The 14,183-nt window shown below is 49.0% G+C and overlaps 3 protein-coding genes across 3 annotated transcripts; 1 reads left to right on the top strand and 2 right to left on the bottom strand.

The window, feature by feature from the left end:
* Positions 1 to 330: 330 nt before the first annotated feature.
* Positions 331 to 2,748, bottom strand: pabA (aminodeoxychorismate synthase pabA; the record flags this gene model as incomplete). The annotated part of the gene is made up of 1 exon (XM_057250375.1): positions 331 to 2,748. The coding sequence occupies one exon, from the start codon at positions 2,746 to 2,748 to the stop codon at positions 331 to 333; it is 2,418 nt and encodes an 805-aa protein (XP_057114807.1).
* A 944-nt stretch (positions 2,749 to 3,692) lies between these two features.
* N7479_002677 (histidine kinase-like ATPase domain-containing protein) lies at positions 3,693 to 9,014 on the bottom strand (the record flags this gene model as incomplete). Its single annotated transcript, XM_057250374.1, has 2 exons — positions 3,693 to 8,823; positions 8,887 to 9,014. 2 exons carry the CDS (start codon positions 9,012 to 9,014, stop codon positions 3,693 to 3,695), a joined length of 5,259 nt encoding a protein of 1,752 aa, XP_057114806.1.
* A 537-nt stretch (positions 9,015 to 9,551) lies between these two features.
* On the top strand, positions 9,552 to 14,100 carry N7479_002676 (TRAPPII-specific subunit TRS120; the record flags this gene model as incomplete). The annotated part of the gene is made up of 3 exons (XM_057250373.1): positions 9,552 to 9,717; positions 9,793 to 10,760; positions 10,831 to 14,100. The coding sequence occupies 3 exons, from the start codon at positions 9,552 to 9,554 to the stop codon at positions 14,098 to 14,100; spliced, it is 4,404 nt and encodes a 1,467-aa protein (XP_057114805.1).
* Positions 14,101 to 14,183: the final 83 nt, after the last annotated feature.

Genomic DNA, 14,183 nt, shown 5'->3' with positions numbered 1-14,183 from the left:
AGGAAAGACGCAGCTCGGAAGCTGAAGCTGCGGAGAAATTGATGTTTGTTTTGTTTGCATGGCGATAATGTAGTATGATGACGTTAAGGAAGAATCAGCTGAGAGAGTGATGAATATCTGGATTTCTGATTTTACATGTTGATTGAATGTAGAAAAAATCTATGGTACTTGTACAATGGCAAAACACAAACCGAAACGCCAACGCTGAATGTTGAATCGAATCTCTATCCCAACGCATGGATCCAGATGTTGAAAGCAAGGAAGAGCGTGGATCATAATGCGATAAAGCATAACTGTCATGATCTCCAATAATCAAACTACACTGAGTAGTCAAGACGTCGCGGCAGATTTCTCGCCTTCATCAAGCGGTTTGAAGACGTTGCAAACTACACGCAGTTTGGTCAACATCTCATCCCATTCGCCCTCCGCTGTGCTGAGTGTGGTAATAGCACCCCCAGCGCCGATTCGCCAGGTCTGCTGCTTATTATCGGTGTAGTCTCGACCACCAGAACAAGTGAATGCTGAGCGAATCAGAACCGAGAAGCTTCCACCTCCTCCAAGGTCAAGGAAACCCATCACACCGGAGTAAATGCTACGCTTGCGATTCTCAATAGTGCGAAGATGCATGCAAGAGCGTTCCTTAGGTGCACCAGTCATGGAACCCGGTGGAAGGCACCGTTGGAGGGTAGCGAGGCCATGAACAGACATGTTTGGGGTATTCAGCTGACACATGTGTCGCACAGCGAAACCAGGGTGGTTGGGGCGGATCTTGCCCTTGATGTGGGTAATCATTGAATACACTCGGCCGTAATCTGCAACTTCTAGCAGCTTCTCGACATGAACGCCACCTGATCCGCAGATGCCGTACAGATCATGCCGGATCAAATCTGCGATCATCAGGTTCTCGGCCATCTCTTTCGTAGAGCCGAGAATCTCACAGGCCTTTTCCATGGTCATGCCTGGTGACTTTCGGACTGTGCCTTTCATTGGCTTCATCTCCAGTGTCGACTCACGGTCCCAGTTGAGGAAACATTCTGGACTGCTGCTCGCAATTTTTGTATCTCCTAGATCTGCGAAAGCGCTGAATGCAGCTGGGTTGTATGTTTTGAGTCGCCTGTACAGCCTCCAGGGGAACATCAAACGATCTGATTCCACTTCTGGAACTGGCAAGGTGATTGACGTCTCAGAGGTTAGACATAGCTCATAAGATTCACCGGCTTCCAGCTCCGCTTTGCATGACTCGATTTTCTGCTTGTAATCCGTTTCTTCGGGGAACTGAATTTTGCTTTCCCGGAGAAGTGAATCCAAGCCCTGATCTGCCGATGTATCATTGCCACTATCTGAGAACTGTTGCAGCTGCTGTAGTGTCTCATCAAGCCAATCCGCGTCAGTATCACGAGTGGATTGAATAACAATGGCGCCAGTGATATTGTCAACAACGATACTTCTTTCACACCACAAAAGGCTGACATCGGGTGGATCCGCAAATGCAGGATTAGATGAAGATTTCTCAGTCTTGGAGGGCCTTCGTGGCTCAGAAGCCTGTGCATAGCCTGGGTGGGGAAGACAAGTGAGTCCAAGTTCGTAGGAGAGATACCCCAGGAAGCCACCCCAGAATGGCACCCGAGAGTTCCCTGAATCAACCTTCTTCATTTCCATCAAATACCGTAAAGCATCCCACAATTGAGCAACAGTAATATAACTCTCAGCCTCTTTGTAGTCGCCACACAGTTGGAGCAATCGAAGTTGATGTGTCTCGACATTGTATTCGAACCGCCATGAGCCAGGACTAGGCACCGAAGCGATGCTGTATTGACCATTGGATTGAAAAAGGACTGTTGGCGAACCTGGTTTGTTGAACATTTCACTGATAGCCTCCGCGGTCAAGTCGGGTCGGTCAAGGGACCGGAAAGCTGAAATCTTCGAAGTTGACTTGCTCCAGCTGAGCATCTCATAAGCAGCATCGGGGAATGGACTGGGAGCTGTATGGGGGCTGATGACTGTGCTGGGAAGGGAACAGTATCCCTCGCGTCCAACGAGCTTGTTATATCTCTGAGCCATCTTCCACCAATTTCGAAGAAGCGCCCTGCAGGCGTTAATTTCTGATTTGCAGGACTCCGGGTGGAACTGCACACCCCAGAATGGCTTTTTCAGATGGCGAGCTGCCATAGGTATCTGTACATTTGGGCGATCCTTTAGAGATAACCAAGCCAAGTATTCCAAATCAGTGGATGTTGAAGAAGCTGAGTTGGCATAGAGTGAGTGGTAAAGTGTCACCTCTACCTCCGGTAGATGTTCAAATATATCCTTCGATGTCGTGGATATCTTGTGAATCTGCCCATGAATCGGGTATGGGAGCCGCTCTATCGGAACACCCTGATGAAGGCAAAGGCTTTGAAACCCAAGACAGATACCAAAAACGGGAAGGAGTTCTGAGTCCTGAAGGTTCCAGATGTCTTTCATGATACCGATATCGGCAGGTACATTAGGGTCTCCTGGTCCCGGCCCAAGAACGACGGCTTCGAAGTGCTGGAGAAATCCACTAATATTGGAATCCGGCCATTCTGAGTCGATGGTCATTACTGTGACTTTGACTCCCAGGGTCTCCTCCAGCATGGCGACAACATTGTAGGAGAAAGAGTCGTAGGCATCGACATAGAGAACACTCTTAGTGGAGGAGCAAGGATCAAGCTGTGGCACTGCGTTCGCCTTGCTTGAGCCATCCCAATCGCCTAGCATTGGTGCCATGTTGATATTTGAATCCGATAGTGGGGTTTATATTTGGGTTGATTGGTCGGATAATGCTGTACCCGTAATGAACTTCGAGATTAGACAAAATTCAAAAGATCAAAACCCATCTGCATAGCAAGATCCTCAATTCTTCCTTGAATTAGCCACTCAGAGACAGTTCGTCTATTTGATGGAGCGAGATCGGAGAGTGGCAGTACCTAATCCTCAGAACATGCCCCAATGGGAAAAGCAAAAAAGAGCTTTAGAAACACAGCTTTCAAAGAACAGCGCTGTCTATAAGATCAAGATGCAAGTGAGCTAACAATGCATTGTCGTTGACGCAAAGAAAAATTTAAGGTTGGCGAGAGAGAGAAAAAGGCCAAAAGCGGGTACCGACGGAACTTTCACCGATGTGGCAATGGAGGATGGACTCTGATATTAGACTGCACGACTTTTTGTGACAAGAACACCTAGATTATTCAAATTGAAGCTTTTGAATAATAAATGTCGGTGAGAAGAATAATGAAATATATTACATTGTAGTTCTTGCAAGCTCACCAAGGGCAGAAGAAGTACGGAGTACTATGTTGTATAACGTCGAACTCAGATCTATAGATAAACATTATTACTGCCAAGAGTGTCTCATCCTACATGTACATATATATACATCAATGAACCATCGCATATCGCTATTCCAAAAGAGCTAAGAAATGTCAGGCTATAGTGAACGATCCAAGAGTGCATGGTACATGTCAAGTTGTGACCCTACCCATAGCAATGAATACTGGCAGTCCGATCAGCATATCATGGATGCACTTCGCCGAGTTCTCTTTGACGGAAGATATTCTTGAAAGGACTCTCAAATCTACATATTTGCAAATAAAAAAACCGAAATTGCTATCAAAGCTAATGCACTTTACATCTAAACAGATAGGCTAGAGGGTATTCAACATGGCAAAACATCAAGACTGTCCAGATGGAGGAGCTGGGGCTGGGGCTGGCATCTGCAGAGAAGCAAGCTTGACAGCAACCTTAGGGAAATACTGCGCCACGAAGCCCTCCGTGTAGTAACTATGCGCAGAACTGTGGTCCCCGACCAAGTTGTGGGCCAGTTCATGGCACAGAATAACCCACCAATACACAATAGCATCAGCGCGATTTGGATTCGCGCTCTGGAGAAGATCCTGCTCCTGTAAAGACTGGAAGTAAAAGTAGTTGCAGAAAATACTGCCTGCGCGGTTGAATGCGATCGTCTTGCCGCCCGGGTCATAGAAGATGGTTAGGCTGTCAGCCCGCATTGAGAAGATTGTACCACAGTCAAGGAGAATTGAAGCAAAGAGGTTAAGCCCTACGCGGTTTTTCGCGAGGAAGGCGGATCGATCGGTGACAGCTGTCCTCGTGAAGAGGACGTTCATACGACTGCTAGGGAGCATGGCTACGAATTCCAGGTCGTGGCTTGGGCGCTCATCACAGTAGGACTTGCTTTCTTGGATTTCGTTTGTCTCTGGGCGACTGTACACGTCGGAGGATCCGTGAGGTCGGCATGCTTGGACGGCGGAGAGAAGCTCGGAGTTCAATCGGTGCGGCGAATTGGCATTTACAGATTGTTCTGGGCGCTTTTGCTGGGTCTGGGGGTCGTTGGGGGAGTAAGGCGGTGGCGGAAGTGTGGAAGACTCGGGACGTGGAGACCGAGGTTGTTCGTCAGTGCCAGAGTTTGAGCCGGACTTTCCACCATCTAAGCCAAGTCGTTTTGACAGATTGGCAAACATGCTTCGACTGGGCCGTATAGGCATAGGCATTGGCTGTGGAGGAACGGCATGTGCTTCTTCTGGCAAGCTCTTGTCATTTTTCGGCGACTCCGGGAAAACGCCGGGCATCGAATTATGCGTCTGTGTTTCGGCCCTGTCTTCCTCGGCCCGTTGAGAGTCACGCCGGGCTTGACCCGCTGCCCAGGCAGCTTCTTTCTCTTGCAATACGCGCCTCTCCTCCTCTACCTGCTTTTGACGCTCATTTTCCGCAATCCGAGCTTCTTGGGCCTTTTGCTTCAGAATACGTTCCACGTTGTAACCTCGAGCCCGGAGTTCCAAGAGCTCAGTCTTCAACAGCATTTCCAATGTGAGAATCGAGTGCAGCTTCGGTCGCTTTAAAATCAAATGCGCCAAGGATTGACTGATCTCATACAGGTCGTATCTATCAGGACAGATGCACATGACAAATCCCGAGGTCTGCTGTGCGACAATCGCATTTCGCTTCTGTGTGTGTGACACCCGACGTCCCTTTAGCGATCTCCTAAGACCGATCGAGGTCACAACCTGGACGTTGAACGACTTCTCCAACCATTGGGCTCCATGTAGAACAGAATCTGCAGGCTGATCATGCAAGAAAAGCCGCGCACGTTCTAGAATCAACTTCTCTAGCTTGTGTGCGCGAGTTTGATCAGAGGCGATGTTGCCAAACCGTGTTTGTTGTTCAACAAGGCCACTCAATGGTATAGCCCCAAGAGCAGTGTAGAAGTCCTCCAATGCCTCTTCTTGCGGGGCTGCGAAGATGTGTTCCTTGAAGAGGTTGAAACTTTGGAAATCGTCTACCACGACAATGTCCTTAGCAGAGGCGAGACTCCATTCTTTGATGTCCATATCGCTATCTCCGTCATTGAATTCGTTAAAATTTGGCTTTTCTTTGCCACCATGATCTGATGCAGCGGGTGGGATATCTCGACTGGCGAGAAGGAATTTCGCACTCCGCATCTCAATGAAAAGATCCTTATCCTTCTTCAGTGTCGGGAGGTACTCCGCCAGTGTCCTGAGAAGCATGAGGTATTTCTCGGAACTTTGGAATGCAGCAGATATGCGAGCGGGCTCTTTGACTAGCATGCGTGCAACCTCAATCTTAGTTGGTTCTCGTTTTGAGCCGATGGCCATGAGAAATAGGTTCCCTTCCAGTCCGAAATTGACAAAGTCAAATATATCCTTGTAGTCCTCTCCTTCTCCAAGATAGCACGACCTAGGGGCCACAAGCCGGTGTTTGACCCCCTTTTCTGATTGGTTGTGGATGGGGACTGGGATGATAGGAATTTGGCTAATGCGGTTTATATCTTGCTGTTTCAGATCGGATATCCTGCCTGCTAGGTATTTGAACACAATCTGCGCATCCCTCTGGGTAGTCGGGGGCTGCTTCGCGAGAACTTGAAGACAGTCCGTCATTGAAGGATGAGGCTTGACTCCCAACCTGGAGGCATGGGGATGGAGATTCTTTTTGAGAAGCTTGAATCCAAACAAGGCAGCACCCTCATCGGTAAAGCACTTTTTCGGAGCGCTTAAGCTATCGGATCCTTCAATGGGAAGGAATGGCACTGTCACCGCACTAATATCAAACGAAACATAGCCATTTGTGTGGTATTCGCCGAGAAAATATGACAGAGCCTTGCTTGATCGACTATCTTTCCCTGTGCTTCTAGCTGACATGAGCATTACGAGGTCAACAGCCGATGGGTAACTGTTAAGCCCCATCACCGTAAGAAATTTACCCTCCTTGCTGCTGCTGGTATAAATGCCTGGCCACTCGATAATCGGTAACCCGAGAGTTCGAAGTGCATCCTTTGGCTCATAAAGCTCGGAAATCTTGTAGCGTGTGCCTTCAGTTCCGCTCCCGCTCTCAGCAGTACAAATGCTCGTCCCCTTGAGTCTCTGGATATCTTTCGCGGGTATGTCCTCTTGTACAGAGGCGAGGTATCGGATGAGATCAACGTGGTTCCATTTTCTGGACGTAGGAGCTTTCACATCGCCAGAGGTTGGGGTATTGATCAGACGATCAAAGATCACACCAAGCTCCACGGTTTTGCGAACCCCAAGTTGGATCAACATTTTCTCCTTGACACTATTCAAGCCATGAACCACAGGCAGGTCGTCAAAAAGGCGTACGGAAGCAAAATATGTCTGCACAGGCTGCTTCATTCCAAATTTCGTGGGGATCACAGTCTGGGGTTGAAGTATTGCGACAACATTTTGTTTTGAATCTTGACTCAGAGTTTCCCACTGCTTTGACAGAACAGGCAATATCTGGCCCGAAAAGGTTGCTGACTTTGTTATATCTTGATCTACCGAGAAAATATTGCGGTCTCCGCAATTTCTGACGATCCAGAGCAGCCAGGGAACTATTTGCAGCTCGGCCCAGCCAAGTGCCTCTAGTTCATGCTTGCCCAAAGACTTGGTGAACTTGAAAGGTATCACACTCGGTGGTATGGGTAATTCCGCTGGAATGCGCTGAGGGTTCAAAAAAGAGGAAATATCTGCAAAGATAATCAAACGAGTTGGAAGCCCCTCTTTGTCCTCGTCATTAGCCACTGCTACGCGTAGTAGACTCTGAACCGAAGACCTATCAAGTTGGCCAGCAACTGTTTTACGGCCAAGCCATGAAATGAATTCGAGGACTTGGCTAGATCGCAAAGTACTAGACTCTAACTCGCGCTTGATGTCTGATACCGTGATTTCTGTAACTAACCCGAAATCTGTCAGCTTTTTGATAAAATCTTTAGCACCCTGCACAAATTCTTCAGGCAAAGCAGGAATTGAGTCCATGAAGCTGAGATCTTTAGGTGCGATTCGCGCTTGATGACTGGGGATGACACCACAAGTAGAGAGGACCTCAATAGAGGCATTATTGTTGCACATCCAGAATGAATCTTCAATTGTCTGCCCCAAAACAGAAGATGGGGTAGATTCACGGAACACAAATTGGTTTGCAGTGTGAATAGCCTCTGGTAGGACATCCACAATGTCTTCTTTTCGAATCTTAGATGAGCGTGATGGTCCAACTCTGGATGCAAGTTTCGATTTTATCGTAGCCATCTCTGCAGACCACGCGATTCGACAAACAATACCAACTGCCCGCAACATCTCGAGATTCCATTTGCTGATGTACCGAGTGTTTAAATCTATGCTCTCTCGTTCCACAGTAGGAATGACAGATGGAGCAGAGACATGGGCATTCAAGCCAGTCGTTTGTGCTGTTGGAAATCCAATAAAGACTTTTCCACCTTTGGACGGTAAGATTGATGAAAGAATCTCTGATTGTGACGAGGACACCCCAGTCGCCATGTTTGCATCGTAAGAAGGAGTCAGAATTGCGAGTGTTGCTTTCTTAGGTGGAGGCTTCCGTGTGGCTCGTTCCAATTCTTTGCTTAGATCTCTACTGATTGATGGTTGGAGCGATGCCGTGTTGATATGCAAAAAGACCGAAGCTGAGAGCATAGTGTTCATGTTGCTCGAGTCTTCCTGGTGTTGAGGTTCCGGATGCTGGGCATTGGATTGGTTCTCAGGTGTAGCCTGAGTGAACTTGGAGAAGAAACTTCTTAACGAACTGGTTGTATCTCGAAGATTATCAAGGCGGAACAAGCTTGCATTGGGATTCCATTCCACAATTCGCATCCACGAAGCGTTGACCTGCGCAATTTCTCGAGTAACGTTGACAATCTTCATCAAACCCTCTGTAGTTTTAGTGTCAATGTCTCTTGGAATCGGGACATCGACACTGGGAGCCGTCTTTTTCGATAGCTGCAGAAGGTTCCAATCATCTAGCCAAAGTTCAATCTCTTGCAATGAGACAAATGTCAAACTGCTCGCCAAAAATTGACAGAGCTGCAGCAACGACGGGACCGGGGAGGAATCGTTGCGGTAGTCCAATACAAAAGTGGTGTCTTGATTTGCGGCTTCGCCGAGGTCCAGTCGACGGGTAAACAACGCATTCCCCTTCCAGTAGAAGGCCATAGCTTGGCTACCTGAAGACACAAACGGCTCCTCGCAATCATCGAAAACACTGTAAAAGCCAACCCCAAATGCGCCGATCTTCGTTTCATCTGGATTGCCGTCTGCGATCCGCTTCAATCTCGCCCAGTCCTTTTCACTGAATGGGGCGCCGTTATTGGAGATCAGAACACGTTGGAGGGTGTGGTTGGTGACGGTATGTTTCAAATGTGCGGTGGGATCATTTGATGGAGGTGCCGGTATTGTGGTCGATGGAAGGGTTTCAAACTTGATCGTTACCTTCGTTGCAGAGGCATCAGCGGCGTTTTGAATCATTTCTCGGAGTACTGTCCTGTTCACAACAATAAGTAGGTTAATATTTAGATCCCAAGAGCGAAGAACGCGCAGCTCTTACCACTTCCCGGAATATCGGGCAAGCACTTTGGAAATCAATCCTCTTGTATCGACTGTCACAGCTTCCTCATCAGCCCCTGACCCCATTGTCCGCGCCTTCAACGCGTTGAAGTCCACCTTCGTAGCCATCTTGCCGTGTATGTATTCTTTTATCTGGTTATGTCTGAGCCTTTTATGTTATCAGGCAGGAATGTGCATCTAAGCTTCCGTATGAAAGTAGATGAGTATTGACAAGCAAAATTGAGGTTGTCTAGGCTGCCGTGGAGATTATGAATTCGGGCTCATTGGTCGGTCGCATGGATACGATCGAGGCCGAGGAAGAAGAAGTTGATTTAACGCTTATTAGAGCTTAAATTCCGAGATAGACAAAGAAACGGCAAAACAAAGTAAGATTATTCAGGGGAAGGAGGGCAGACAGTCGGTCCCAACGCTTGACTCGGGGAGACCGCGGAGTTTACGTCGGGTTTATCCATCTTATCAGTCATATAATTGCCACCCCTCTCCGCCTTCAACCCGAGTGTCGTGTGTGTACATGTATTCAAAGTAGCCCGGACCCGCTTCGCGTCCATTCCCTCGCAATCTCCCCTATTGCATGCCGCTCGGAAGCTTGCCTAGGTAATTGTGTGGATGTGGGCTTAATATTATCAATCGCTCTCAACTGACAGGATGGGTGTTGACCCTCTGTCACCAATTGCGCCCGTGCGCCTCAGGGCGCTTCTCCTTCCCATCGGCAAGATCAAGCGCTCGCGCTTTTTGAGCTTCGCTGCTCGACTACAGGCTGAAAATGTAGTTCGACTGGGGGATATTAGTCCCGATGCGCGGCCAAATCGAAGTATGCCTTCCTCGTCATCACGAGAAGCTTGTTGATATCCATTGCTACCACATATACTGATCTGCTTTTGTCTAGACATGTTCTCACCGCTGGCATTTCCCACCGGATTGATTCTTTATGACCTTTCTTTCTCGGTTCCCCCGACCTCACATCTCGAACTATTTCCCTTTGAACTATACAGAGAGCCATTAGTGATTATTGCAATCGCAGATGGGTCCGAACTGCCTGACAGCATTGGCGACGAGCAGAAGCACCCCACCCCGGAGGGATTAGATCAATTATTGGAAGAGCTCCGTGGGGTGAAGGAGATGAACCCACGGGCTTTGGTAAATCAACTCTTGGTATTTGATCACCATGGCGTGGATAAGATCACGAATGGACCGGATAATGTCCTTTGGGTTCCTCCGCCCCAGGTCTCTAAGGCCACGACAATGAAGACAGTTCTTTGCGATATTACGTCTGTTTTACTCTCCGAATTGGATGGGTTCGCAAAGACTATTCAAAGTATACCGTCAATTGAGTCACCTAAAGCATCTTCCTGGGGCCCGCACCGGAACCCAGAACTACGGCCACGGCAAGTAGACCGACTTTTGAACCGTATGACTCTCCCCGCACAGCTACCATCGAGTCCGTACGGGACACGTGATGGTACTCCCTTGGGTTCTAATGCCAGCTCCCCAGCTCCTAGCGATCATGAGACTCCTACAACCTTTGATGAGATCACTCGGGCAATTCACCTATCTAGTCGTACAAACTCGGGTAGAGCGCCATCGATACCATCATCGAAGGAGCATAGCCGCGACCGGATGTCTGTCAGTGGCATGAGTGCTACCGACAGAACTAAGAACCGGATCAAGGGTCGTGCAGGGGTTATCGTTGGAACTCTTTTCCTGCAGGCAGGAAGGTGGCCCGATGCCCTCAAAGAACTGACTGAGGCGGTCAATAATGCACGGGCAAGTAGCGACTATATCTGGCACGCTAAAGCGCTTGAAACAATTCTTCTTTGCCTGCTGATGTTTGGGTGGGCAGGCATGGACTTTCAGGTACGTGAATGGCTAACAATTTCTTCACATACCCTGGGCATTTGTGTCAGATCGCTTACTTGCTTACTAGATTCCATCAGTCCTGTACCCTGTTGCGGACAAATCTTCCAAACCTTCCCGCGAGTCAATGACCCCTAGTAGCGCCGGGAATAGGATCGTCTCTCTACACAACCTAGCCAACCTCTTGCCGGATCTCTCAAACAACATCTTAAATCTTTATACCCGCGCCGCCAATATCACAGACGAACCTCTTCCGCAACTGGTATTTTCGGAGACAGTGATTCGACTAGCGCGGCTGATGGTGTCAGCTCGCGTTCGCGATGGAGCTTTGGATGACAATGCTTTGAAGCACATCGTGATGAATGAACACTTAGTTCCATTGCTCCAGCTCGAGCTTCCTCGGGGGACTGTCTTGCTCCGAAAGTCCGAGATTGCCAACTTCTTATACCGGGCTTTGCCGCTTGCCGCTGGTGTAGATCTACCTGCGACAGACGCCGTTCCCATCATCGTTGGTGTTGTTGCTGTTCTTAATATTCTTGACCTGCCCAGAAAGAAAGCATTCATTTTACGTGAACTGCTTTCAGTAATGATACCAAGTCTAGTGCAAGCACGCAAAATTGGTGCCGCAGAGGTGGGCATTCATCCCGCCGCCGGATTGGCGTCTCTCAGTGACACCGCATTTGATGTCAATTCCCTGGACACAGGTCCCGGGGATATGGAGTCAAGTTTGCGTCTCCTTCTTGCTACCATCGGAGAAATCTACGGTGTTCAGCCTTCATCATTCTACGAATGGGAGAAGAGACAAAGCAAATCATCTGGTGTGAGTGGGAATCAGGAAGGTGCTGAATATGATTCGGTCGCTAGCATTGCCGAGCGGGCATTCCGACATATAGTTCTTGATCGTTACGGTGACCTGAACTTGAAGATTGATGTCTTGAAAGCGTGCATAAATTGCTGCGAGGCCCTACCAGATTTCAATGGAGTTCTCCGGTTCACAGTTGAGCTTTTGCAGACCATTCGAGGGGATATGATGCTTGGTGGGGCATACAAGTCCCCGCCGTATCTACCGCAGGATGAGCAAGTTCGTCTTTTGAACAACATCAAGCGCACTGTAGGAGCAGGCACCAGACTAGGTGTTTCTGATTTGGTCGCAGAGTATTGGGATGACTTCCTAGTACGTGATGTCCGGTTATTGTCACTGCCAGATCCTAAAAGGCCAGTTCGCCGGTCCAAAACGGAACTGGATGCCGTTACCACAAGTTCAGACAAGGCGAAAAAGGATCCGTTCCTGTACAACCCATTCGCCAAGCCTACCAGCAAGGCATTGGAAATGCTCACTGTCGCTGACGAACCTGCGTCGTTCCAAGTAACTCTGCAAAACCCGTACGAATTTGAGATCGAGATTGAGCATTTGCGCTTAGAGAGTAATGGGGTGCCGTTCGATGCAGTAGCAGAGAACTTTACCATCGCTCCCCTCTCTGTGCAGGATATCACTGTGCTCGGCGTCGCCCATGGGGAAGGCAGTCTTCAGATTACGGGATGTATCGTGAAAGTACGACACTGTCGAACGCGAAGATTCCCCATCTTCAAGAAGTTATGGAAACCGGAGCCTGAGGTTAAGTTTAAACGAACAGGTCTGGGGGCGAAGAAGCCTCTTACAGAGCGCCCTGTTTCTTGGAGTTCAACGACATCAAAGGATGGCAAGGTTGATGTCAAGACAGGTCCTGAAACCTCAACATGCGAGGTCAAAGTCATCGCCAAACAACCATCACTTGTGATTGAATCTATGTCTTTATCGCAGTCGGCGATGATGGTTCTTGAGGGTGAAGTCAAAACCTTCACTATTACGCTTCAAAATGCCTCTCCTTGCCCTGTGGACTTTGTCTTATTTACTTTCCAAGATTCAACAACTAGGCAGTTACAGTCTGCACTGAGTAACAGAGATCTATTACCGGTCGAGATCTACGAGCTGGAGCTAAAATTAGCAACCAAGCCCGCTTTGCGATGGCGCCGTCAGGGCCAGGACCCCAGCGATTGTTCGATTGCAGCCGGCCAGAAGGCAACCTTTACCGTTGATGTTTTTGGAAAGCCTGGTTTGCAGGACACAACAGTCCAGATTGACTACTCCTGCGTTGGGGCAGCCCCAGGTGAATTGCCTGATATATTCTATACTAGACAACTGTTCGTTCCGTTGACAGTCACGGTCAATGCGAGCGTGGAGGTCGCTCGCTGTGACATTCTTCCGTTTACTGGTGACTTCGCTTGGAAGAACAATATTGAACCACCCGTCGACTCTATACAAGAGCCAAATGCGTTGCTCTCCACAACTGACAATGATCCCTTCTCTGAAGTTCTCGGACGTCTCGGCAATGGGGCTTATGGACCTGATCACTGTATCGTATTGCTTGACCTGCGCAATGCATGGCCAAATCCTCTGTCGGTGTGGTTGCGCGTAAGTGAACAAACAAGCTCAATTCTTCCACCGAAGACAACTAGCAACGATGACACTGAGGGCAAATACTCTGTCGATGGAGATCTTCAACCCGGGCAGGTTTCCCGATTTATTCTGGTTTTGCCTCGAGTCTATTTAGACAACCCACATGCCTCTATCCCCGTTGTTAATACTGGCACTCGGAGACAATTTGTCGTTAGTGCCAACAAACTATCCTTCGAAGCCGAGGCTGCCTCGCGCGAAGCCTTCTGGTTCCGGGAAGAACTCCTCAAGAGACTTCTCGGAGGCTGGAAGGAATTTGCCACCGGCCGCGAGGGATCCATTGACCTCCGAAACGTTCGACTAAACAACCGCATGGTCGAAGCCATGCGCCTCGAAGACGTCGAAATGAAATTCTCTCTGACCTCGCCATCATCTTCCCCCGAGACTTCCGCCGCAGTGGAACAAACGGGCCGCTCACGCTTCCGCGTCAAGACAGACGACCTCCTCACCTTGAATGTCACCATCCACAACCGCTCCTCCCGCCCCATACACCCCCTCCTCCGTCTTCAACCCAGCCTTCGTCACCAACCGAACAACATCGCCCTAGATCTGACCCGTCGTCTCGTGTGGACCGGGATGCTGCAACAAGCGCTCCCCATCCTTCCCAGCGGCGAGTCCACCGAGGCCTCCATCGGCATCACTGTCCTCTGCCGCGGCGAATACGAACTTGGCGCAAGCATCGAAGAAGCCCGACTCATGCGTCCATCTTTCGATGATGATGGTGATTCCGCTGCTCAACGCTACAACGATGATGGTATCATAGATACTTTTGGTGCGGATGTCGTGCGGCGGCGACGTATTTGGCATGCGAAGGAGTTGTGTATCATCCATGCGAGCGACTCATGATCCTGGTGTTTAACTTATTCTGGTCTGGTCTGGTCTCGTGTTATTTGAACGTGGGCATAGACTGACACTATGTAGATCCTGTC

Source organism: Penicillium vulpinum (assembly GCF_028829585.1).
Source record: "Penicillium vulpinum strain IBT 29486 chromosome Unknown utg000001l_segment0_segment0, whole genome shotgun sequence".
NCBI lineage: Eukaryota > Fungi > Ascomycota > Eurotiomycetes > Eurotiales > Aspergillaceae > Penicillium > Penicillium vulpinum.
Note: the sequence above shows the minus strand (reverse complement) of the source record. Positions and strands in the feature narration are given on the sequence as shown.